At 47.2% G+C, this 24,932-nt stretch overlaps 3 protein-coding genes across 6 annotated transcripts in view; 2 read left to right on the forward strand and 1 right to left on the reverse strand.

The window, feature by feature from the left end:
* The window catches only part of RPL4 (ribosomal protein L4), a 4,785-nt gene extending 166 nt beyond the window's left edge, over positions 1-4,619 (forward strand). Inside the window, exons 2-10 of the mRNA XM_010834534.1 lie at positions 1,368-1,539; positions 1,732-1,838; positions 2,167-2,305; positions 2,646-2,770; positions 3,039-3,168; positions 3,424-3,580; positions 3,898-3,981; positions 4,092-4,212; positions 4,295-4,619. Coding sequence (XP_010832836.1) covers positions 1,368-1,539; positions 1,732-1,838; positions 2,167-2,305; positions 2,646-2,770; positions 3,039-3,168; positions 3,424-3,580; positions 3,898-3,981; positions 4,092-4,212; positions 4,295-4,525 — 1,266 coding nt within the window. The 3' untranslated portion in view covers positions 4,526-4,619. The remainder of the gene's footprint in view (positions 1-1,367; positions 1,540-1,731; positions 1,839-2,166; positions 2,306-2,645; positions 2,771-3,038; positions 3,169-3,423; positions 3,581-3,897; positions 3,982-4,091; positions 4,213-4,294) is intronic.
* A 1,262-nt stretch (positions 4,620-5,881) lies between these two features.
* SNAPC5 (small nuclear RNA activating complex, polypeptide 5, 19kDa) lies at positions 5,882-11,774 on the forward strand. 2 transcript variants are annotated; one of them, XM_010834538.1, is made up of 4 exons: positions 5,882-6,030; positions 7,228-7,317; positions 8,088-8,224; positions 11,688-11,774. In XM_010834538.1, the coding sequence occupies exons 1-3, from the start codon at positions 5,941-5,943 to the stop codon at positions 8,205-8,207; spliced, it is 300 nt and encodes a 99-aa protein (XP_010832840.1). In that variant the 5' UTR covers positions 5,882-5,940; the 3' UTR covers positions 8,208-8,224; positions 11,688-11,774. The 2 variants fall into 2 exon arrangements, with proteins under 2 accessions (XP_010832840.1, XP_010832841.1); XM_010834539.1 differs by lacking the exon at positions 11,688-11,774 and having other exon boundaries at positions 5,894-6,030; positions 8,091-9,263.
* Positions 10,866-24,932, reverse strand: part of MAP2K1 (mitogen-activated protein kinase kinase 1) — a 75,312-nt gene continuing 61,245 nt past the window's right edge. For all 3 annotated transcript variants that reach the window (XM_010834535.1, XM_010834536.1, XM_010834537.1), the window contains exons 6-11: positions 18,889-19,013; positions 15,876-16,077; positions 14,793-14,857; positions 12,979-13,040; positions 12,534-12,579; positions 10,866-11,894 (exon numbers count right to left, since the gene is read on the reverse strand). In XM_010834535.1, coding sequence (XP_010832837.1) covers positions 11,781-11,894; positions 12,534-12,579; positions 12,979-13,040; positions 14,793-14,857; positions 15,876-16,077; positions 18,889-19,013 — 614 coding nt within the window. In that variant the 3' untranslated portion in view covers positions 10,866-11,780. The remainder of the gene's footprint in view (positions 11,895-12,533; positions 12,580-12,978; positions 13,041-14,792; positions 14,858-15,875; positions 16,078-18,888; positions 19,014-24,932) is intronic.

The raw sequence follows: 24,932 nt of genomic DNA on the forward strand, positions 1-24,932 counted from the left end.
AGCAGAACTCTTCTCCGGTGGACCTGCTTCTATTTTCGGGGCTTGGCAGGAATGGGCTTGGGTGTTCAGAGCATGAAGTCTTCAGGAGGGGGAGCAAGGAGAAGGAGATGGGGACCAAAGGCGTGTGTTTGTGGCTGGGACGTGGGTAGTAATGCTCTACGGCAGCCATCTTAGAGGCAACGTGTGCGGGCCGGCGCCGGGCGCGTCTGGAATAACACGGAGGAACCCCAGATAGTTCTTGGAGCCAGAGGGACCTTTGAGATTCTAGCTTCTCTTGGATCTTAGAAAGTATGGGTTCCGCTGAAGACTTCCGCTCTGAAGATTCTCAGAGCGTTAGACTAAGGCTAGGTGAGTCAATTTGGGGTCTTGTGTCTCCATACCCTATTTAGTGAGGAAGTTTTAAGAGAGATTTTGTTAAAAAAGTTTTATTTCACATTTCTTATTATTGTGTGCTTATCTTAGCAATTGCCTCTGAAAGCATTCTGATCTTGCATTAGATTTTAATTGTTTTGTAGCTTCTGCATAAATAACGTTTGTAAAAGCACCATGTGCCTTGTGTAGTTCAGTGAACACAATATGGAAACAGCACTATTTTGCTTCTTTGTTTGTAATTGGGTTCTCAAGATGCATTGTAATGTTGGATGGTACTGTTGTCGAGGGAATTGGAGAGGAGGCGGTAATTGGACTTTATAAGCCGTGATTAGAGACACCTGAAGGAGGCTAGGTGAGGAAGGGTATGTTTAGGTAGAATACTTGTTAAATCTGAGGAAGGAGAGGGATGGCCCTGAGTGTAGGCCTGAGAATCTGGAAGAGAGTGTGGTCTGTGGGCAGCGAGGTTGAGCAGGTTCTGTAGGTCATGCTTAGGACCTTTTACTTTCAGGGGGTAAGTTTCTGGAGAAAATTGAGCAAGAACAAGGCTGTTTTTTAGTAGTAAGTTTTGGAAGATGTGTTTGGAATGGGATGACAGGGAAGGATGGATGTTTGAAGTGGAGCCCTGGTAGATAAGATCTGGTCACATTTGGGCTGAGAGTTTGGATGATGACATTAAACTGCATTTTCAAACCTTGCACTATGGTTTTTATTATCTTGCTCTTTAAGGCCCCATTTGAAAGTTTAATAATAAAGCAATCTCTTTGAAAATGATGGAAATTCTGTGGCAGAACTTGAGAAATTTAGGTATTTTTCAAATACTTACTGATAATAGACCTGATGGTGTGTTGATAACTTAGCCTTTGTTTTTGGCTTAAGCAATATCTACCTCATCAAATTCTAGACCTTTCTGTAAATGAGCCTTTAATGCTTTTGTTGGTGCTTGAGTGCTTTTGATGATGTTTCTCAATATAAATATTTTTGATTTTTTTTTTCAGGCGTGTGCTCGTCCACTGATATCGGTGTACTCCGAAAAGGGGGAGTCCTCTGGCAAAAATGTCACTTTGCCTGCTGTGTTCAAGGCTCCCATTCGACCCGATATTGTTAACTTTGTTCACACCAACTTGCGCAAAAACAACAGACAGCCCTATGCTGTCAGTGAATTAGCAGGTATGGATTTAGCTGTTTCCTGGGTTGACTTTTTAAGGGGTACTTCACAGCAGTGATGAAATCCCACTCCATTGGTCCGTGTTTCTGAACAACATGATTTCCCTGGATGTTCTGATGCTGTTTGCTGCTGTACGCAGTAGTCACAGAATGATGTGTTAAGGAGCTAAAGCTTGTGTTTCTGAACAATTTCAGGTCATCAAACCAGTGCTGAGTCTTGGGGTACCGGCAGAGCTGTGGCTCGAATTCCCAGGGTTCGAGGTGGCGGGACTCACCGTTCCGGTCAGGGCGCTTTTGGAAATGTATCCTTTGTTGCACCACCTAGACTGTCAGCTGTGGCATTTGGCAGACTGAACCTGGCGTATTCATTTTAGTGATTTGAAAATGTTCGTGCTCAAGATGCTGGTGTCCAGATGGAACACTCCTCGGGCAGGTTTGCTGTTGGGAGGTGGGCTGCAGCGCAGGCTTCCTTGCCATGATGTCGTAATTTGCGTCCGACTCTGTTCCCAGCGACAGTTGCCTGCTGTCAGTAGGCTGGTGCAGAAGGGTGACGAAAATTTTACTGAGCAAGGCACAACCTGTTTGTAGTTGCTAAACTTGGAGAAATGTGATTCTTAACTGGGAAAATAGATGTGTCGTGGGGGCCGCATGTTTGCGCCAACTAAGACCTGGCGACGTTGGCACCGCAGGGTGAATACGACGCAGAAGCGATACGCCATCTGCTCTGCACTGGCTGCCTCAGCCTTACCGGCGCTGGTCATGTCTAAAGGTTTGTGATACTTTATTGTCTAGGAATCCTGTAAACCTTTCTTACATCTGAACCTGATAGCCTGTGTGAATTCTCTCCATCCTAGAGTGTCTGACTGCATTTCCCTCTACTAAATGTTAGTTATAACCACCTCAGTCTAACAACTCAGTGAATACTATGTAATGAGGTAATTTTACATCGTTTTTCGAAGTGATGAGATTCCACTCATTGGTCCGTGTTTCTGAAACACATGATCTTTGTGGTAGTTCTGATTTGGCAAATGTGCCACTTTGATTTGTGGGTTTGATTAAATTTTTCAAAGGTGCAGGGTAACCAGGTCGGTGTTAATTGGCTTTGTCAGGTCATCGTATAGAGGAAGTTCCTGAACTTCCTTTGGTGGTGGAAGATAAAGTTGAAGGCTACAAGAAGACCAAGGAGGCTGTGTTGCTTCTGAAGAAACTTAAGGCCTGGAATGATATCAAAAAGGTGGGTTTTGTGGTTCTTCACACAAGTTTGTTGCCAGATTTTACATTTCAAAAGGTTACTGAAAGACAGTATAAGTAAACCTTAGTGGATATGAGAGCAAGGACTCTGGAACCATATTCCCTGAGTTTGGAAGCTCATTGCTATGTTAAATTTAGGCAAGTCATTTGTGCCTCCAATTTCCTCATCTGTAAAACTGAAGTTTTTTAAAGTACGAAGATTGAATACAGGGATCAAATCTCAATCAGAATACCAAACTTTACTTCGTTAGGTCTATGCCTCTCAGCGAATGAGAGCTGGCAAAGGCAAGATGAGAAACCGTCGCCGTATCCAGCGCAGGGGACCCTGCATCATCTATAATGAGGACAATGGTATCATCAAGGCCTTCAGAAACATCCCTGGTAATAATTGTAATGCTTACATGTTTTAATTACCTGTGTTATGCAAGCTTACCCAGCTTTTATTATGATGAGATTCCACTTTATGGTCCGTGTTTCTGAAACACATGATTTTGTGGAACTTCTGATTCGTGGCTGAATAAGTATACCATTGATGTTTACATTCATGATTAAAATACTTCTTAGGTGCTATAAAGATGATCTGCATTTCACTTACTGAAATACAGGATCCCTGATTCTCCTTTTTCCTTTACAAAGGAATTACTCTGCTTAATGTAAGCAAGCTGAACATTTTGAAACTTGCTCCTGGTGGTCACGTGGGACGTTTCTGCATTTGGACTGAAAGTGCTTTCCGAAAGTTAGATGAGCTGTATGGCACTTGGCGTAAAGCAGCCTCCCTCAAGAGTAACTACAAGTGAGTATAATTTGTATGCTGGACATAGATGTTTATGCTGTTGTTCAGTCACAAAGTCGTGTCTTACTCTTGGCACTTGAGACAGCAAGGACTTCACCACATATATGCTGTGGATATTGTTCAAAATGGATTTGCATGTTTTTTAAATAATGTATTGTGTTGCCATTTCCTCCTTGTATACAGATGCGATATGTGGAAATAGATTCTGGGGAAGGGATAGTATAGTGGAAATTCTGATTGGGTTCTGTAGAGCTTAAATGATTAATCTTTTGTTAAGAAATAGGAATTAAGCCTCTGTTAAATGTTTTTTCTTTCAGCCTCCCTATGCACAAGATGCTCAATACAGACCTTAGCAGAATCTTGAAAAGCCCAGAAATCCAAAGAGCACTCCGAGCACCACGGTAAAGTTTTGATATTCACAGTAATTCTTGTTCAGCTTCACACTATCAGTTATTTCAGAAATATGGATAATGTATAAACTATTAATAATAGAGTATTTGCTTTTTTATAGCAAGAAGATTCATCGCAGAGTCCTGAAGAAGAATCCACTGAAAAACCTGAGAATCATGTTGAAGCTTAATCCATATGCAAAGACCATGCGCAGGAACACCATTCTTCGACAGGCCAGGAATGTAAGCAATAATTCGGGTTTTGCTGGACCTGTTGATTTTTAGAAAGATTTGATTCTTAGATTTTTTTCCTAATTTGTTGCAGCACAAAATCCGCATGGATAAGGCAGCAGCAGCACTAGAAGCCAAATCAGATCAGAAAGGGGTTCAGGGCAAGAAGCCTGTGGTGGGAAACAAAGAAAAGAAGGCTGTTGGTGATAAGAAGCTGAAGAAGCCTGTGGTGGGAAAAAAGGCTGCAGGGACCAAGAAACCAGCAGCTGAAAAGAAGCCCACAGAAAAGAAACCCACCTCAGAGGAAAAGAAGGCTGCTGCATAAACTTAAATTTGTTTATTCCATAAATGCCGAATCATTTGGGACAGCTGATTTTGAATAAAGAAAGGTTTGAACAAAGAGGCAATGAGAAACATGACTTGGATGTGGTGTGTGAGTTGTGGGGTTTTTTTAACTGATAATTTCGATTTAAGTCTGGTATAGTATAATACCAGACTTTAAGCCTTGGGTTTAGTATAAATCCAAGGTGAATGAGAAGTGAGATGTTCCGTAAGTTCAGGTATAAAATCCATTTTTAAGACTTCTCTCAGAAATAAACAGAAAATCATTATTTAGCTTCCCCCCAAAACCACTTTGGAAAATGGGCCATGTTCCATAAAGATTTGACATTTTCCATAACCACAAGAGGGCAGATTCAGATAACATTTTTTAAAGAATAGCAGTAAGAAATTGATTTTCCTTTCAGAAGTGTTAATAGTCTTCTGTGATACAATTGGTGGAAGAGATGCTTGGCAACGTTTTAATATTTGGACCCTTTGGTATAAAAAGGGATTCCCTGGTGGCTCAGACAGTAAAGCATCTGCCTGCAATGCAGGAGACCCGGGTTCAATTCCTGGGTTGGGAAGATCCCCTGGAGAAGGAAATGGCAAGCCACTCTTGCCTAGAAAATTCCATGGATGGAGGAGCCTGGTGGTCTACAGTCCATGGGGTTGCAGAGAGTTGGACAAGACTGAGCAACTTCACTTTTGGTATAAAAAGTGCCAAGTGGTTTTTTTCCACAGTCATTTGTGTATTTCAGGTTTAGTATACTTTTTGCAGAGGATGGATGTACCCAAACGTTTTTCCAAAGCTTTTAACTCGGGTCGCGGTCTTAACACCTTGGAAGTGACCTGTGCTTCCCTACTCAGAGTCTTGTTTTGCATCTCGTTTTGCCCTGTTGGCAGTCTATTCTCCAATTTATAGGTCAAAGGATCTCTGTTCCTTAGCATAAAAAAGCACTAGTTAACTTTCTTGCCCTCTAATTTGCACAGTCCTACTTGGAAACCCCTTTCCTGTAACCAGGAATCTCCGCCTGCCTGAGCCTTCAACTCAGTAGGGCTCTTGTACTGATGTCCTGTTTGCTGGTGACTGAAGTTTGGAGGAGCTAAAGTAGCCTCCACCGATGAAAGAACAGCACTGTTCAGCTGAATTACTTGATACTCGGTATCCGACCATTTGTATCCCCAGGTCGTTTACATCGCCAACACCCTTTCCTTCAGGGAGTTCTCATCCCCGGAGTTGGAGGTTTTAGATTTACAACCAAGTTTGGGTATACAGGAGTTTACGTCCACGAAGGGGAAACGAGCGCAGGCGCCGGTAGGAAGAGGCGTGCCGCCAGCCCCTCCCAGTCCGTTTTTCCCCTTCCGGTAGCGCGGAGGTGGCGTCATCATCGAGCGACCCGGCGGGCGTGAAGGGTGGAGATGTTGAGCCGGCTGCAGGAGCTGCGCAAGGAGGAGGAGACACTGCTCCGCTTGAAAGCGGCTCTTCACGACCAGCTGAACCGGCTCAAGGTGACCCCGCGCCCCCCATTTCTCCATTCAGTTGTTCCCGCGCCCCAGGCCGCGGGGCTCTACGTGGAGCCCAGGCGTCTGCGGCCGATTAGCTTTTCCTCACCTGGCCGTCGCGCCCGGACCTGGGGGCGTAGACAGGCATCGAGGGGGGCTGGATTTGAGATTATGGGTCCACCCCTCTAAGAATATTGATCCTGTAGGTTTAGGCTGAGGCTCATTCATCTGAGTGTGGCGAATACACTGCTACCCCCACCGGACCACTACAGCCCCGTAAACGTGGGCGGCCCGCACCACGCGCTGAGGAAAGGCGATCTTCCGAAGCTCGCCTAGACGGCCCCTGCCTCCCCTCCCGAGCCCCTGCAGCATTTACTAGCCTCTCTTTACTACCTCGTATGGTCGCTCGATACAGCTCTGGTCTCACAAAGGCAGCCCACTCGCGGATGTTCCATTGTGGAAAAGAGGACAGCAAGGCCCTGCCAGAAGAGACCCTACCGCAGTACTGGGTTTGCCAAAAAGTTCCTTCGGGGTTTTCTGTAAGATGCTACAGATGAACGATGAACGTAAGATGTAAGATGAACGAACTTTTTGACCAAGCCAAATAGTTCCCGGTAGCTTTTCTCCCCGGATCTGTTACCGACGCAGCTGCTTTGTTGAATTTAGATTGAAACCCACCAGAGCCATTTCCCAGACCTGTGCGGAGGAAACCCCGTTTAGTGAGATGTTCCTCCTAATCCCTGCTGGGCACTTTCGGGTTATGAAGGCCCTTTGTAAACTGAGACCTATGAAAATAGCGTGCTTTCCCTCAGGACACAGGCAGTGCCTGCACACGTCTAATCTGTGCGTGCCAACGATGGCTAGGAAACGCTGCCATTTTCCATTCTTCCTGCCTTTGCTATCTCATTACGGGGTAATGAGGGCATGCTTGTGTTTTCCTCCCCTGAGCTGCTAGGTCTGGGCGAGTGGAAGTCTCGCCTCAGCTGGAACACTTGTTCACCCTAGGAGAAAGAGGCAGGAAGCTTTCTATGCTGTTTCCTTTAGAGGCCCAGAAGGCTTGAGGAGCCCCATCCCTTCCCTCTAGAGCTTCACAGAGGTTACATTGTTTTCAGTTCTGATGCCTACTCCGAGCATGCTCAGTACATTTCACCCACATCAGTAGCCCGGTGACAGAGTAAAGAAAGTGTCCTCCACTCTTTCTAGGTTGAAGAGCTGGCCCTCCAGTCGATGATTAGTTCTAGAAGAGAAGGTGAGATGCTGCCTTCTCAGCCTGCACCGGAACCATCACATGATGTAAGCTTAATCCGTGTGGGCCTGGGGGGAGAATGCAGTCCATTCTGCTCTTAGGCTGCTGAGGGATCAGAAATTGTAGATTACCTTATCAAGCCCAAAGAACTCTGGGGAGTGCTAATAAGAACCTTCTGGTTTAATTAACTGCCTAGTGTATATTACTCTCTTAAACAGGGAACATCTACCAGCTGGGTACACTTTGGTTGGCTGTACTATGGTATCGCTTCCACCTTCCTACTCGTCCATTCTCTCTAGTCACTCCAGTGAACTGGGGAGAGTGTGAAGATCTTTGCAGGAGTATGTCAAAATTCCTGCTGCTCTGTGAATAAGTAAGCTTAGGATTTGATAATAGACTGTAGCTTCAACCACAAAGCCTAGAACTAGAGTTCTAGTCCTCCTTATATCCTCTGACCAAGTGCCCTCAGGAAAATCATCTTCTAGATAAACCATATTTGAACGTTCTCCCAGCTGTGTGTTAAGCATTTAAAACCATTTAAAAGCAGCACATCTAAGACAGTATATAATTCTTATGTAAGAACCATGTGTGTAAATCAGGTAATCTATCAAATCTAGGGCATTTACTGTGCTCTCATTTTGGCAGTGGAGGTTGCGGGGAGGGGGTCAGGGTAGAATTTGGAGAAATAGGAAAGTGGCCACACTTCTTAGTGATAGTATTGGGATTGAATATACAATTGAGATTTTATTATAAAACATTAAGAACTTCTTTTCAGGCTAATGTTCTTCCTACTAATCCATAATGTCCTTGACTAAAGCAGATGTTGGTGCATGTAGACAATGAAGCATCAATCAACCAAACTGCACTGGAGTTGAGCACAAGGAGCCATGTGCAAGAAGAGGAGGAGGAGGAGGAAGAGGAGGAGGAAGATTCCTGAAGGGGAGAAGAGCCCGGGTTAGTCACTCAAGTTAATTTCTAAGTCTCAGAGACTTTCTCTCTTCAAAGAATTCTCATGGGCCCTATAGCCTGCTTTAAAAGGAAGCAAGAACTTTAGGAGAATGTGTAGTTGTAAAAATAGTTCCATCAATAACTCAGGTTTCAGAGTGCTTTAACAAAAGTTGGTGACATATAGAAAAGCAGAGATGCAGTGTTTCAGCATTGAGCAGTACAGGTGGTGCTGTGTTTATAGGCTGGTCAGATTAAATAATTGTGTTCTAAACAAAAAACTTCCTCTGAAATGCTATTGAGAAGGTCTGGCATCTGCAAAAAGGGCAGAGTTTAAATACAAGCCAGCCTTGCAGCCAACAATGCCTCTATTAAGAAAACCAATTAAACACTGTTTGCGTGCCACTGAACCCTTGTGAGCAGAGCGAGGCTACAGTCTGGGAGAGAGATGACAAAGAGGAGGGCAGAGGGCCTCTTGAGAGTACAGCTGCTGCCACCTCTCAGTGACGTCGTAAACTGACTGCTAACATGCCGTGGGTGGCTGCCGTCGCACCTCGGTTGAGACATCATTATGGTAAAAATGTGCTTAGAAATAAGTCACACATAAATAGCTGTCATGCGGTTTGCCGCTTTCCAGACAACAACAGACCAAAGGATCAGTTCCTCTGGGGTGAACGATACAGTAGCATGGTTTAAACCCATTTCTAGACTTAGGAATTGTGCCATTGAAGAAGGATCACGAGGCTTGGGAGATTGGATTTTGTAATACAAAACTGACAGTTAACAGAATGAGAGACACTTCATATGTTAAGCTGACACTCATTTTTGCATATTGTCCCTTTTCCAGTGAATATACAAATATGTAGTTGCTTGATTTTATAAAAGTAATTTGCCCTGCCCAGAAATAGAAAAGCCAAACAAAACACAACCTCCTCAAGCACAGCTTCTTACATAACTGTTCCAGGAGAGAGCATGGCCTTATTTGTTAATCAATGTTTCATTCAAGTTATGTTGAGCTACTCTTACATGAAGTAGCCAGAAGCTTAAATGAGCATGTTTCTTAGAAAACACAGTGTGAATCTCATTTTGCAACAAAAAGCATCGAGGTATACATTTTGGGGTCTAATGTAAGACACAAGCATGGGTTTTTAAGAGTTGGAAAAGTTGGGTATGAATTCCAGCTTGATGACCGGTTGGCTGCCTGTGTTTCACCTTTTTGGGGGTCCTCGCTCGCGTGTCTGTGAAACGAGAGCACTCACACGTGCTCTAGCAGTTTCAGGTGTCCTCCTGAGATGCTGATGAGGCATCACTTAAAATCCAACTATTGGTAATTCCCTGGCGGGCCAGTGATGCGGATTCCCGTGCTTTCACTGCTGAGACCCTGGTTCAGCCCCTGGCTGGGGAAGATTGCGAAAGCCATAGCCAAAAAATTAAAATATCCAAGTATTATATCTCTCAGTAAGGGAGTTTGAAAAAGGAGTTTGGCCTGGGGAGCTCTAAAAATATAGCATGAGCGATGTAGGCACCATCATTCTTGAGAATGAGATCATTCTTAGTGAAAATTACTAGGAAGAAATCTTTTTGACTGTCAAAGTGAAGTACCTTTGGATGTGAATACAGATTTAAAACAGCACTCAAAAGACACGGAGCCTGAAAGTGTTCACATCCAGGTTTTAGACTCCAGGTCACACCATTCCTTAGTTTACACACTTCAGTGAGACATTCTCAGAGGTGGTGACATCCTCTCTGTTAGGAAAAGACCCTGGGTGCGAGGAGGGTGTGGCTTTTAAACCTCATCTGAATGTTTGTATGTTGAAAACATGTGAGTTAGACTGTTGACTTATAGAACAGATGTTAGCCTCTTGGGGGAAAAATGATTGGCTGAGGCAGCCTTGTAGCTATAGTATTGACCAGTATTTAAAATCCTGGCTGTATCTCAGGCTCTCGTAGATCTGCAATGGAACTACCTACTTAGGAGATTTACTGTTTTTAATTTGAAAATGAAATAAGTGTTTAAACATATTTATTAATTTATTTTGGTTTTCTATCACCTGCTCTCTCAAATGAGGGAAGAGGCGCTGACTAGGCAGCCTCATATATATGACCTAAATCTCAAAAGTTACTTTTCAAAGAAAGAAAGGTGACCAGTTAGGACATGCTTTGTGGGTTTTTTGCAGTTTCACTGCCAGCCCACAGGCACGGAAGTCAGTCCAGGCACCCTTCTCCTCTGCAGGAACCTGTGTCAGGTGTACCCACTGAGCGGGGAGCCATCGCTCAGTGGAGTAAGCAGCGCGGTGCAGCCCCGGTAGAGGCCCCAGTGCCAGCTGCGCCAGTCCTGCCCCCTCTCCTGCTTTCCTCTCGGATGAAGAGATGGAAGAAATCAATGGGATCTGTTCACAGGCCCACAGGAAAGGTGGCTGGACGATAAGGGTGCTTGCTGAGAAGAACTGGACAAAGTCCAAAGATTAGAATTCCAGGAAGCCACACTGGTTCAAAGCACTGAACTTGTCCTTAGTGTGGTATTTCCACCTTGCAGCCTCCTTCCTGTCTTTGCGTTTCCCCTCTCATTAATGCCTGGCTGCTAAATCATTTGATGATTTATCCACTGCAGACACTGAAAATGCCACCACAAAAGCAGAAACTGTTTTCATCCTTTGAATTTGATAGTATATTTATTAGAGTAAGAGATTAGGCTTGTTAAACATCTGGATTAAAATGGTAAAAGGATTTTCATACAGTTGTTAGGCACTATACACACTGTTGTTTACAATAGCATCAGTACTTGGTGAAAGGTAGATCTCATTTATTTTAATGCCTTGATCCATTTGTAACATTCAGAGTAACTCCACCATTTTAGAAACACTAATCCAAACTTAAAGAGACATAGCACTAAATATCCACACGGTAGATTTAAAAATAAATACAGAAATACAACCAGAAGTCTACAAATCATCACAGTAGACAGACTGGTGAAGCCCCAGCTATCATGGCAGTGAAGGGCTCTGGCTAGATTTTGATGAAAATTTGCTGAATTCTACACCAAAAGCAAGAACATAATAAAATAACATGATACACACTTTCTGATGCTCATTTTTATAGCAGCAAAGCATGCTTCACATGCACTGCCTGTGAAGGATCTTACAAGGCTCCTTCCTACTCAGTTAGAAGGTATGCCTGGCAAGAATGAAGTACCACCAAGTGTCAAAGAATCCCGAAAATAGAGGCGACCAGCCAGTTCATGGTGTGGGAAAGCAGTGCAGTTTTCAGTAAGAATGACTACGCACAGTCACCAGAGTTTCACTGTAATTCTACATTGCACATGTCTTCATCATCAATATACACAAAAATAGCCCCAAGCACAAAGCCAATCCACTTAGGGGAATAACAATAGTAATAAGAGTAAAGATGATAATATTGAAAATGACACAAATAGAATTTTGGCACATGCTGTGTTCTTCATCCTTTGTCATAGGTGAAATGCACGTCTGAACAGAGACAGGCATGGGAAGGCTGCCCGGAAGCAACATTGCATGCCCCTGGGCAGGGACTGCTGCTTCCCAACCACTTAGACGCCAGCCGCATGGGTGGGTGTGCTGGGCTGGTTAAGGCCGATGGTGGAGCAGAGCCAACCTGCAAAATCCACTTCCTCAGCATCAGATCTCTTGATAAAAGCATGAACCTGTGTGTGAGGAAATGGACAGAAAGTGTGCTTAAAAGCCAAGAAAGAAAACTCAAGAGTCCTGGGTCTGGAGGCTGTGCTGCTTTTGGAAGGAGCTCCGGGAGCCTACCCTAGTCCAACTGCCTGCCTAGAGCTCCGGCTCTGCTGGTCTTACCCCTTCCCTGAGCCTGCTCTCCGTGAAATGGAGACAGCAGCTCTGCCTTGCAGCTGTTGAAGGACCAAGAGAATTGATGGACTAGAAAGCGCATGTTACAGTGACCAGGTCTACACAGCACGTGAGTGCCGACACTTAGAGGATTCCCACTCCTCTGCTACCACACAGGAGACAGTTACTTGGTGAGGGTGCTGAATACAAAATAAGCCAGTCAGTACTGCAGAAAGGCCCTGTCCCCCTGTGGGGCGAGCTGGCCCTTTCTTTCCCTGGATCCCCTCTGGCTGCAGGGTTATCCCTGCTTTTCCATTAAACTGATGGGAAGACCGAGGAGATGTGTCTGGGGTCCTGCAGGCTCCAGATCAGCTGGGCCACAGCAGTCAAGGCAGAGTAGGGTGTGGGCTCAGCAAACACTGGACGGGTGACCGACAGGACAGCAAATGAAACGCAGCAAACAACAGTGTAAGGACTTGAAATAAACCACTTACCATGAGTTGCTTCAAATCTGCTCTCTCTGCGGGGTTTTTTATTAAGCTTAAAGGAAGAAAGACAGTGTGAGCTGTTGCTGCTGCTGGTTCTAACTCAGATTACTTAATGTGTGCATGCCTGTCCTCCCCACACCCACGGGCTCTAAGGAAGAGTGCCTAAGTCTTACCCACCTTCCTGTTCTTAGCAGAGTGTCATGCCCACAGTAGGTTAATAAACACTTGCTGAATTAAATTAAGGCCAAAGGGCAATAGGGCAGTCCCTTTACAGCAGGTGTTGATCGCAGCAGCTGTTCTGCCCCCTGCTACAGTCAGACATGTCACCCGAGTCCTAGTGCTCTGGAAGAAGGGCAGCAGCTAAAGGGTGAAAGGCAAAGCTGTGCTCCCCAAGAGGGATGGGGAGCCTGACAAAACCAGAGTACTTTCAGAGAACGAGGAGGTGACTTACCATTTATTCACAAAATCCTGAAATTCCAGACTGAATACTCCACTGGGCAGTTTTGGAGGAGGCTGCAAGTACACGCAAAGACCTAAGAAGTGTCCTGCTCTACCCACCTCTCCCTCCTCCACTCCCACCTCTGGGCAGTGCCGCCCTTACCCAGTCCAGGAAAGGCAGAGCTGAGAGGCGTGGCTACTGCTTACCCTGTTGGAGCGGTCAGTCTCAAACCAGGCAGAACTGGGGCCAGGTCAGTGTTCTGACTACTCACCAGTCTAAACCTGACTAAAAGTGAGTGGCTGAATAAATCATTTCCTCTCTGAGCCTCAGCTGACCCTTTTTAGCTCTGAGGCTCCACCACCGTACATCTGGGAGTATGGCAGGGAAACAGCCAGTAACTACTAGGAGCAGCAGCGAGGAGGATGTGCAAACCACCAGCACAGCCCAGCCTGACAGCACCTGTGGGTATCACAGAAGGCTGACCATGAAATGTTTACCCCTTCTGAGCGCTGAAGGAGTGCAGAAAGGTTAGTAAAATATTAACTGGCAGAGAGCTGGGTCTGGAAGAATGCTGGGTCCCAGCAGGAAAGGATGACTTTCCTGATATAAATACAACACAGTCTACCTTCCTTGCATCCTTATGCAGCTTAGATCAGACCCTCCCCTTCCCTTCTCTGTCCCACAGTGCTTAGCACAAAGCTAAGTGAAGAGCTGAAATGAGCCCAGTAGCCTGTGAACCAGTGGCAGTGATTTTTCTAAACTGCTGTGAGCCAGGATTTTCCCTGTTGAATTTGTAATGACCAAGGGGACCTTTTGACCCTTTGGGGGTCTAGTTTTAGAGAGAAATGAGAAAGCATGAAAAGTTATTCCACTAGTCTTGAAGAGAATGGGGCAATGCCCGCTACCATGCTCCTCAGCGGAGTGGGGGCCTCCAGCTGCCTCCCAAACAGGCCAGAGCTCGTCCCTCCTCTTCCCCTACCCATGCTGTTCCTGACGCCAGCAGTGCATCAGATGCCTTACCATCTGAAATTCTGTCCTACCCTCCAGCTCCTCCAGCCCTGCCCCACCCTCTGAGCAACCACGGTGCTAGTCCAGAGCTTCTAATTCCCCCAGGCCCATACTGATGAATACTTGTCAGTCTTGTCCTTCCTCAATCCCTTTTACATTTAAATATACTGGCATATATACTTCACAGATAATATATCTTCTTTGTATTAAAGTTAGCTAGCAGTAATGTAATCACCTGTAATTCCATCACTATGAGATAACCAGTCATATTACTTTCCAGACTTTATGTACACATAATAATGCATAATTTTTTTAAAAAGAATCAATCATAGTATACATACTCTTTTACAACCAACTTTTCCCATACAATTTACAGTGAATATTTTCCATATCTTTCTACACTGTCACCCGTTATGCTCATTGCTTTATATAGAGACAATGCATGTGTTTGCCTTGCTTCCCCTACCCAACCTAACAGTCTTTAAGACCTGAGAATTGTTTTTCCATCTCTGCCTGGATCCCGACCTCATTCCTACCACCACCCCAAAGTGCTTATTAGCACATAGTAAGTGCACAAGAAATGCTTGGTGGAAAAAAAGAAATGCCTGGTGAATGAAGGATGAGAAAACATTCAATGGGCACGTGGAGGCTCCTGAATGAGAGAGGATGAGGGACTCTGAGCTATGTGAAGATGCTCCTGGGGAAGGGACAGCCCATGCTGTGGGAACAATTCAGAGGTTTCCCAGACAGGTCAATTGTGAGTTTTTTCCTTAAAAGCAAATAAATTCCAAGGTCACAGAAGCCATGCAGTACCTTACCTCATTGACTATGTAATCCAACAACTCAAAAATTGCCATTGGAGGTCGGCTGTCCATTCCATAAGCTGCAAATTTTATGAAAAGAAAAAAAAAAACACTTCTCAGAAACAGGTTAACTGCCAGTTTGAGGCTAGGGTTAGGCATGGACCTTAGGGACTAGAACAAAGTCGTGGAAGATAGAGACAGAAGAGCCACAGATAAAGCCTGAACACAGAGGGGGCCAAAGCCACAGCTGGCCAGGGTCTGAGTCTGGGTTCTGCCACACCCAAGACTTGTGACAGCCCCTCTGGCGACCCACCACCAGCTACCCTTGCCCGCTGTGTTTCTCCCTTCATACACGCCCTCGTGTGGGCCTCAGACAGCAATGTCCTGGCAGGGACAATGTCAGAAGGTAACGGCAGGGCCAGGATCTTCCAAGTACTGGGTGTACTTTACAGTCAGAGAGGCGGGCAGTGCTACACAGAGCTTACCTCCTCAGAGTCAGACTTGGCCACTTACAAGTGTATGGCAAGTCAAGCACCCTGTGCCTCAATTTCCTCATAGCTAAAATGGAAATTATAGTAGTGCTCACACATAACTGCTATTAGACAATGCTAGGCAAATCTATGGAGACAGAGTAGACTGGTGATGACTAGGGTGTCAGGTAGGGGAGCTGTGACTGACTGCTAATGGAAATGGCTTCTTGTGGAGGTGATGGAAATGTTCTTGAATTACAAAGTGGTGATGACTGCATGATACGGAGAAGTATACTAAAAACCACTGAACTGTACACTTTAAAATGTGCATTTTATGTTATGTGAATTTTACCTCAATTAAAAAAAAAATCTACCTAAAAAAAGTTATGATTTTTTAAATTAGATAATACATATAAAATACTATGCACAGTGCCAGGAACACAGTGGGCACTTAACAAATGGTAGGAAGGAAGACGTTGGTAATGATGATAATCTCCTACACTGGAACCCCATGCTCTGCTTCCGCCTTGCCCCAGCCTGGCAGCCAGAGACAGGAATCAGCCTTCCAGAAACCCCTGATGGAAAGGACCACCCACAGTCCAAGCTGGGGCCACACTGGGCCACTCACAGCTGAGGGGCCTCCCGGGGGTCCTTGGCCTGGGCGGGGTCTCAGCCGCATCTCCCTCCACCTGGCACCCAAACATCAGCTCCAGCTCCTTGGCATCTGGAGGAGGGATGGGATACCTCCCGACAGCCATCTCAACCAGAGAGAGCCCCATGCTCCAGATGTCCGACTGCACGGAGTAATGGGTCCCCTGGAGTCGCTCTGGCTGCAGGAGAGACAGACACAGTTATCACCTGTGAGCTAGCCCGGCCCATGCAGAGAGGGATGGGTGAGTCCTCATGAATGCCTGGGACTTCCTGCCCCGCTGAGGCCTGTCTGCAGTGCAGGAGTGCTGGGCTCCCCTGCCTGGTCCCAGCCCTGGCTCTACTGATGCATTTTATCTCCTGCCCCTTAGCAGAGCTCACATCCTGTTTCAGGACCTCCACTAACCTCTTTAATTTGGCTTCCCTTCTACCCCCAAATAATCTGTTTACCAAATCCTAGCTGGCCTTCGTGGCTCTGACCCCTAACTGATGTCTTCCCCCAACCTACCCTGAACTAACAGCATCCAATCCAGCTGGACCCTGGCTGAGCCTCAGCTGTGGTTCCAGCTCTGCCCATCCTGGTCTTGCATGTGCAGGACAGCCTATCCAAAGCACAGCATGAGAGACTCATCTTGAGTCCTGAATCCAAAATATGAAGTTTCTGGAACATGGGTCACAAATGAGGTATCAGTGGGTAGAAAGAACACCAGCCTTGCAAGTAAGAAGAGCTGAATTCTAAGACCAGCTCTGCCACTAACTCACTGTTCTGGACAACATGGAAAACTAGAAAAGGCAAAGGATCTGGGGTCAGGAGATCTGGGTTCAAGTCCCAAGCTGGGACTTAAAAGCTAGGTGATCCTGAGCCTCAGTTTCCTCAGCTTTAAAATGGGGCTAATGATAGTAACAACAAAACAAAATACCTACTCTGCTACCTAGGGCACTGAGAAGGTCAAACCAAATGAAAATGTATGTTAGATGTTGCAAAATGTTATGCAAATATGAGTTGTTATTGGTGGAAATAGTGGGAGAGAAGTACATAGTGCTTATTTTTATTGAGCATTAATTGAAATAAAACATGTATTTTAAGAACCCTATCAAAAAATCTTTATTCTGACCATCATACACTTATGTGGTTAGTCGCTCAGTCATGTCCGACTCCTGGCTCCTCTGTCCATGGGGATTCTCCAGGCAAGAATACTGGAGTGGGTTGCCATGCCCTCCTCCAGGGGATCTTCCTAACCCAGGGATCGAACCCAGGTCTCCCACATTGCAGGTGGATTCTTTACCATCTGAGCCACCAGGGAAGCCCTCATACACTCATACAGGCATCAAAATCATTTCTCCCATAGAGTTTTTCACCAACTCCAACACTGAACTATTTTGGAACTGACTACATAACCACAAAACCCAAACCACTAAACCCAGGATCAGTATAAGTTCCAGGGCCTATTAACTGATTTTAAACCCAAAGAGTTAGCAGTTGAGTAGCCCAGGGTGCTAGCTGCTCAGTTTTTAGACATTCAGGAAAGAAGCTGAAGGGCCCATGGGTTTCATGTCTTTCAGCCACTGGAATGGGGGGATGCAGGTGTGGGTCAGCGCCCGGTGAGTCATGTTGCCAGTGGCTGGCATCACTTGTAGGCAGGGGACAGGCAAGTAGGAAGAGGACGGGAGCAGGACCTGCCACACAGGGGCCAGGAGCAGCTGCCAAACTTTACCGAAGAGCAAGTGAGGGCCTGCGGTGCAAGGTGGACTCACTGGCCAGGAGCCTGGCTTTCAACCCTGGCTCTGCAACAGGAAGTGCATGGGTCACCGCACCTCCCTGAGTCTACATTTCCTCATCTCTAAAATGGGACAACCATACGGTTCAAACGGGATCATCACTGCAGGATGTGAAAGTGCTCGAAAGACTGCACACAAAACACAATATGCTAAGATGCCCTGAGCCCCTGTGCCAACCCCTCCTTTCACTTCCGAGGACCCCCCACTCACTCCAAGTAAGGCTCCTCTACTCGGCCCCAGTCGGCCCTCACCCAAAGCCACGTTTCCCCTTTCTGAATCGTTCTGAGGAGCGTTAGCCATGTTCCCGCCCATTCGTCGACCACACATTCACCCACTTGGTGACGCATTCCCTGAGCACCGACCACGGCCCAGGCCCCAAACTGGACCCTCAGGACAACGGAGCCACCCGCAGGCTTATCCCTGCCCCTCAGGGAGCTGGCTGGGTTGGGGAAGCAAGGGAACAGAGCCATGCTGCTGAGGGTGCGGGTGGGGGTGGGTGGGGGAGCCAGAGCAGCTGGAAACAGGAGGGGGGACTCAGGGACCTCAGGCTGTCGGCTGAACCAGATGCCAGGGGACCAGGAAGTTGTGCTGTGGTGGGAGAGGGGCAGATAACTGGGAGACAGGCAGCAAGGCGGGAGAGAAGAGACTGCACAGGGAAAGACAACTCTGAAGAGACTCACAGGACAGGAGTCGGGGTCACTAGGTGCTGAAAGGACAGGGAGATTGGGCAGAGAGGCTGAAAGCTGATGCTCAGATTTCTACCCCGGGAGACTAAGGAAACAGTGATGCTGTTTACTGCTAATGGAAAAAGCAGGGCAATCTGGGGTGGGGGCATTTCTGGGCATGCCATTCTGAGGGTCTAAAGACAGCAGGCAGAGGTCCTGAGGGTGGCTGGAGCTCCATGTCTACAGAATGAAAGCCAAGCTCTGGAAACATCCAAGCACTGGTTTGAGCTGAAGCTGTGATCCACTGTCTCTTCCAGTGAGTCAAGGTCCCAGTGCCCCAACTATGCTCCAAGGCTTGTGAAAGGCCGAGCCCATCTCCCCTGAGACTGTGATCTCCTCAGGGAGGGACCACAAGGCTCATCCCTCATTTCTTTCCCCGCCATCCCCATCACCCAAGCACAAGGGTCTGGCTCCACATGGGAAGACACCCACTTGGCTCCTATTCCTGATGAGACAAGAACCTCGAGAAATGGAACGAGGTGCTCATACCGACATGTAGGACCTGGTGCCCACGAAGGAGTTGGCCATGGAGTCGATGAGCTGCCCGCTGACCCCAAAGTCACAGAGCTTGATCTCTCCACGGCTGTTCACTAGGATGTTGGACGGCTTGACATCTGTAGGGGAAAGAAAACAGAGAAGTAGAGAATTGACACAGGTAGACTGGGAAGCGCTGCCCAGACAGACTAGCCCTGATCACGAATGCCCTCATCACAGAGCCAGTCCTTGGCTTATGAACACGGGACACCATGGCCCCTATTCCCCCTGGTTCAGAACTGTCAGCAGAGGAGTGACAAGCTGCTACAGAAGCAAGACAGAAAGCCAATGTTTTCCACTCAGAATCCAGTCTTGGCCAGATGACCCACAGGAAGGAGTCAGTTACCATGAGTAATCAAGACTGAAAGGTCTGTTGCTTCAGCCACCTCTGCTGGCAAGACACAACGCCTATCACCGGATCACAAGGGAGGAAGGAGTAGTAAGACCTGTATGCTTGCTGAGGCTACAGAAAAAAGACTAAAGGAGGGTGGGATGGAGGCGGTACTCCTATTCTTGACCCGACAAGCACAGAAGATGGGGGTTTTAAAAATGTGTGTGCCAGGGGATGGGAGCCAACCTTCGATTCTCTTTCACTGAAGTCACTTCTCTAAGAGCCTGCACAGTTGCGTCTACCTGTTGGTTAAGGAGAGTCTCTCGTTGTCGGGGCCAGAGAACTAGGGAGGCCTGAAAGCTGCTCCTCGGGGTCAGGACAGCGTCCCCAGCACGGGCCCCATTCCCTTCGCTGCACTCGAGCCAGCCCCATGGCCACCCTGGCGCCCACCACCAGTATTAGTCCGCTGGCCCTTCCCTTTGCCAAGAAGTAAATTTCTCAACATCTTCCTTTTACCATCTCCTCTGATTCAAACAACTGTCCCATGAAGCAGTCAGAGCAGAGGCTGGGACTTGGTAAAGGGGCCCCAGGCACCAGGTCTGTGGACAGACATTGGCAATCAAGGAGACCCACTCGAGAGTAGGCCAAACCCCAGAGCAAAATCATAAACCCTGATAGGGAATCTTTGACAGGCGTATACAAACACAGGACATCTGGAGAACCAGAGGGAAAAGTGAAACCCTCGTAATCCCAACCTACCAGAGCTACTATTAAGATTTTATTACGTTCTCCTTCAATACTCAAAAGAATGCATTTATTTATTCTTACACAGATTCTAACAGATCCATTTAAGTATCTTTCCAAGGGTAAACAAGCAAACAAAAAAATCCCTCTCTCATACCCCAGGAAGTCCTTCGCCTGCCCACCTCCACCTAGCCCCTCATCATCCCCAGCCATGCCAGCTCCAGCCTCTCTCTGCCCACCACCGGCTTCACCAGGGCAGGGACGCTGGCAGTTTGCCTCACCCCTTTAACTGCAGATGCAGGACAATACAGGAAGCACTCCTTGATGCCTGTGACTGAATGGGGCTAAACTCCTGGGGACACACACACCTCACACCATGGGTATTGTCTAAGACCCAACCATCCACGTGTCACAGGACACAGCAGCACAGAATTCGAGATCTTTCCAAACCTACTGGCACACCCCCATATCTCCCATATAGACACAAGTGTCAGAAGTAGCCTGAGAAGGCATCTGGTTCCTCCCCTTCATGGTGGAGACGAAAAGCCTAAGGCCCAAAGGGGTCCAGGGACTTGACTGAGGTCACACAGCAAAAACTGGATAAAATGGGAACCAGAATTCAGACCTTGTGATGCCTGGACCTGTCTTCTCCCCACTCACCCTGTTGCCACATCACTCATACCCTGAGTGACTGACCACAAAGCCTGGAGCGCCCTCACCTTCCAATGTTCCCATGGCCCGTTCAGAAATGACCTATTAGGTCTTCTTATAAAAGCACAAGAGCAGCAGTAGCTACAGAGACAGGAGACCTGTATCCGAGTCCTGGCCCTGCCACACGTTCCACATGCAGCCTTGACGAGCCCTTGGCTTCTGTAGTCTGTGGCCTGCGGATCGGTAAAGTGGTGGTAACCATCACAGCTCTCGTAGTCTCACCAGATGGAGACCAGAACCCATTGGATGAACTGTGGGCATTTACAGAGCACACACGTGACAGGATCACAAAGAAGGATTCTTTCACGGTTGCACCCCACGACCAGCAGTTCACGGCTCCAAACACCCGCTCCCTCACTTGCCCCTGCTGCTCAGACACCACTCCCCAGGCCACAGCTGCTGCTCAGGAGAGGCTGCACTGCCTCTGTGGCTGATTTCTGTTCACATGGCAAGCCAGCCTCCTTTTTTGCAAACTTATATAATGCCACTTTCCTCCCTCTCTGGCTGTCAGCTCCTGCTTCCCCCACTCGCCCCAGGGAACACTGCCTGGGAGACTGAGACACCCATGCAGATGGAGGGGGGACGGTGTTTCCCTGCTTGGACCACATTCATCCTGGAAGCCAAATGCACACACACGGCCCCTCAAGGTGACCCTGAAGGCCTGACAAGAAGCTGTTTGGAGACATCCTAACTTCTTCCACTCCAGCACATGTGGCTGGAGCACACGGTCCTCCCCGGCACCCCAGCGAAGTCAGGCTCTTTTCTGGGGACAGAAAAGAGGTCAGATAAGGCCTGAGAGGCTGTTTCCTCCCACTAGCAGCCTCCTGGATTTGCTTCCCACAGTCCCCGCCCCTCCTTCCTCTGCTCCCGTCCCCAGCAGCTTCCTCTTCCAGCCGGTCTTACACAGTACCTACCGGCGCGCCTCCAGTGAGACCGCCCCTGCACACAGCCTGCAGCGGCTCCCATCTGCCTCCCAGCACAGGCCAGGCCCCTCGGCCTGCACTTCCAAGCCCACTGTCCTGCTCACTTCTCCACCTTCTTGCCGCAGCACATCTCCATGTCCGGCTCGCCTGCCTAACTGATCCCTGCACCTAAAACATCCTCCTTTCCCACCTGCCCTCTCACTTCTTCCTCTGGTAGAAGCCTGGTTCTTCTGAGGGCCTTTCCCAGCGTGGAATACTGCCCTGCTCTGGAGCCCGGGGAGGTTTTAGTCAGGCTTCTTCCCTCATCTTCCCTTGCAGCCGCCTCAAACACTGTTCATGTTACAGGCCCAGGTGGTCCCTCTCTACTTCCCGAGGCCTCTCCAGGCCTTGGGTTCTCTTTCCAACCCTCCAATATCAGGAGAGTGAAGCTGGAAGGAGCCCCAGAAGATGATGGGCCATGCTGCATTTCACAGGAAGTATCCACTAGCCTCTAAGCTCCCAAGCTGACAAGCTTCCCTAGGAAACCTATAAGATGCTAAGGTCTGAAACCCAGATCCTGCCCAGCCTCTGCAACAATGAAAAAGGATAAACCCCTCTTCTTCATAAACGAATAAGGTGTTATGAAAAAACTAAGTGGAAGAAAGAATTTTCTTTTCTGATATTTTCTGCACCAGAAATAACCACTGTTCAAAGCTTCTTGATTTCCCCCCCATAAGCACATGACTTCAACTTGACTTCTGAGCATTTTCTACCCCTCTGTGGATTAAAGAATTCACTTGTTTATTCTTTATAAACACTAATAAAGTGCCTGCACTGAGCTGTGATTAGAAAGGACCAGTCCCTGTTCAGGCTGCCACCACCACAGGAGACGGAACTCAAGAAATAAGAACCAGCCAACATAGGAAGACATCATAACAGCTCTGGTTCACTGAACACCTACTATGCCAGGCCTTTTAAATACACTGTCATCTTTAACCCTCACAACCGTGCTGTGAAGTAAGCATTATTAACCCCTGTGCACACTGCAGCCATGAAATTAAAAGACGCTTACTCCTTGGAAGGAAAGTTATGACCAACCTAGACAGCATACTGAAAAGCAGAGACATTACTTTTCCAACAAAGGTCTGTGTAGTCAAGGCTATGGTTTTTCCAGTGGTCATGTATGGATGTGAAAGTTGGACTATAAAGAAAGCTGAGCGCCGAAGAATTGATGCTTTTGAACTGTAGTGTTGGAGAAGACTCTTAAGAGTCCCTTGGACTGCAAGGAGACCCAACCAGTCCATCCTAAAGGAGATCAGTCCTGGGTATTCATTGGAAGGATTGATGTTGAAGCTGAAACTCCAATACTTTGGCCACCTGATGTGAAGAGCTGACTCATTTGAAAAGACCCTGATGCTGGGAAAGATAGAGGGCAGGAGAAGGGGACGACAGAGGATGAGATGGTTGGATGGCATCACTGACTCAATGGACATGGGTTTGGGTGAATTCCCGGAGATGGTGATGGATAGGGAGGCATGGTGTGCTGCAATTTATGGGGTCACAAAGATTCAGACACAACTGAGCAACTGAACTGAACAGAAAAGAAACACCGAGGCCCAGAGTCCAAGAGTTTACCTGTCAAGGGGGTAACCAATAAAACAAGCTTTATCTGGGAACAGGAGCTGACTTGGGGTAGGTTGAAATCCTTAAAGTTTGATTGTGAGAAATTATAATTCTGTGCTCTGGGTTAGTGAGCAAGCACTTCCTTCTCAGCTTCAGCTCATTACCCTCCTGGGCAAGTTTAACTGCAGGAGACGTGCTGACAGTGGGAACTAGAGCCTCCTGATTAACAAGTGAGTTCACACAATAAGCCATTGGAGCACGTGTGCCAGGTCCTAACCAGCAGCTATTTTTATCTCTCTGCTTTCAAGAGTTTTGCAACCAAGTCCAGCAACTGCATTTTAATTTTTACTTCCCTTCCATGATTTATTAGTTCTGAACTGCTTTCATTCTTTACCTTTGTGTGCCCCTCTCTGCGAATGCAGTGCTCATCCCTGACCCAAAAGGCACGCAAATGCTGACAATTAACACAAGATGATGTCGCATTAAGCCATGATTTGGTTTTCATCAGCACACGCCATTCCAAGAAATGGTCAGAATCTGAAATCAGATAGTAATAATAGCCTCAACAGAAGGTAAACGGGTTAAACCAGAGAGGGAGGGAGAGAAGGGAGAGAGAGAGAGGGAGAGAAGGGAGAGAGAGAGAGAAAGAAAAAGGGGGAAAGGGAGTAGTCAAGGCATGAGTTTATGGATCCTGGACTCCCTGATCCCTCATTCCAAATAACCCCATAATAACATATGGCAGAGCAGCCCCATATTATAGATATGAAAATTAAGGTTCAAGTAGAAGCCACTTGCTAAAGACCACAGAGTAACCTTCCCATTAAAAGAACCTGCTTTAGGTAGGGACTTCACTGGCAGTCTTGTGGTTAAGACTCCATCATGCTTCCAATGCAGGGGGCACAGGTTTGACCCCTGGTTGGGAAATTAAGATCCCACATGCTTCATGGCATGGCCAAAAAAATATACTGCCTTAGAGCAGTATAGTTTGCCTTCCAGATTAAGTGACCTCTGAAGACAAGCAGATATGCAATCTATCACAAAGCCAATCAACCACCACCGGTGGACAGGAAAATAATGCTGGCTACTTGGACATTATCATCTGTACTTCAAGAAAGAGGAATCAGCAAAAAACCTGGTTTGACCTGCTGAAAGTTAATTTTGCTCAGCAGGAGGAAAGAGGGGAAAAAAAGATGCCAAAAGGAAGGGCAGAGTTAGACTGGAAATCTGTTCAGTTTTAAATGGGAAGTGGGAGAGAATTTCTAATAATATCACCATAGTTATGGGGACCCAAGCTGCACCCAAGTAACGCATTACCCTTGATGCCTGGGTCACAGTCAGCATGATTCACTAGTAAAGTCCAGGTCACTCATCAGCCATTCCTAGCTTAGCCTGAGACAGGCCCTGAAGGAAAACACCGAGGACAGTCTGTTTGCCAGGTGAGGACAAACCTAAGCTAAACGGAGCTGGCATTCCGTGTGTTGTCTCCCGAGAAGAGAAGGACCCACCCCAACACATACACTAACTTTGGGAAAAGTGTGCCTCCCTGACTCCAGCCAGCTGCTTCGGATGGAGACTGACCATCAGACCTCTGTCCCCACGCCACAAGGCAGGCCCCTGATGCAGGCTGGGCCACCAACCTCCTGGTGACCCGGCAGGTTCTGGGTACAAGACCAGTATTAGTTCAATTA

This window comes from Bison bison, unplaced genomic scaffold (assembly GCF_000754665.1).
Source record: "Bison bison bison isolate TAMUID 2011002044 unplaced genomic scaffold, Bison_UMD1.0 scf7180017864034, whole genome shotgun sequence".
NCBI classification, from domain to species: Eukaryota; Metazoa; Chordata; class Mammalia; order Artiodactyla; family Bovidae; genus Bison; species Bison bison.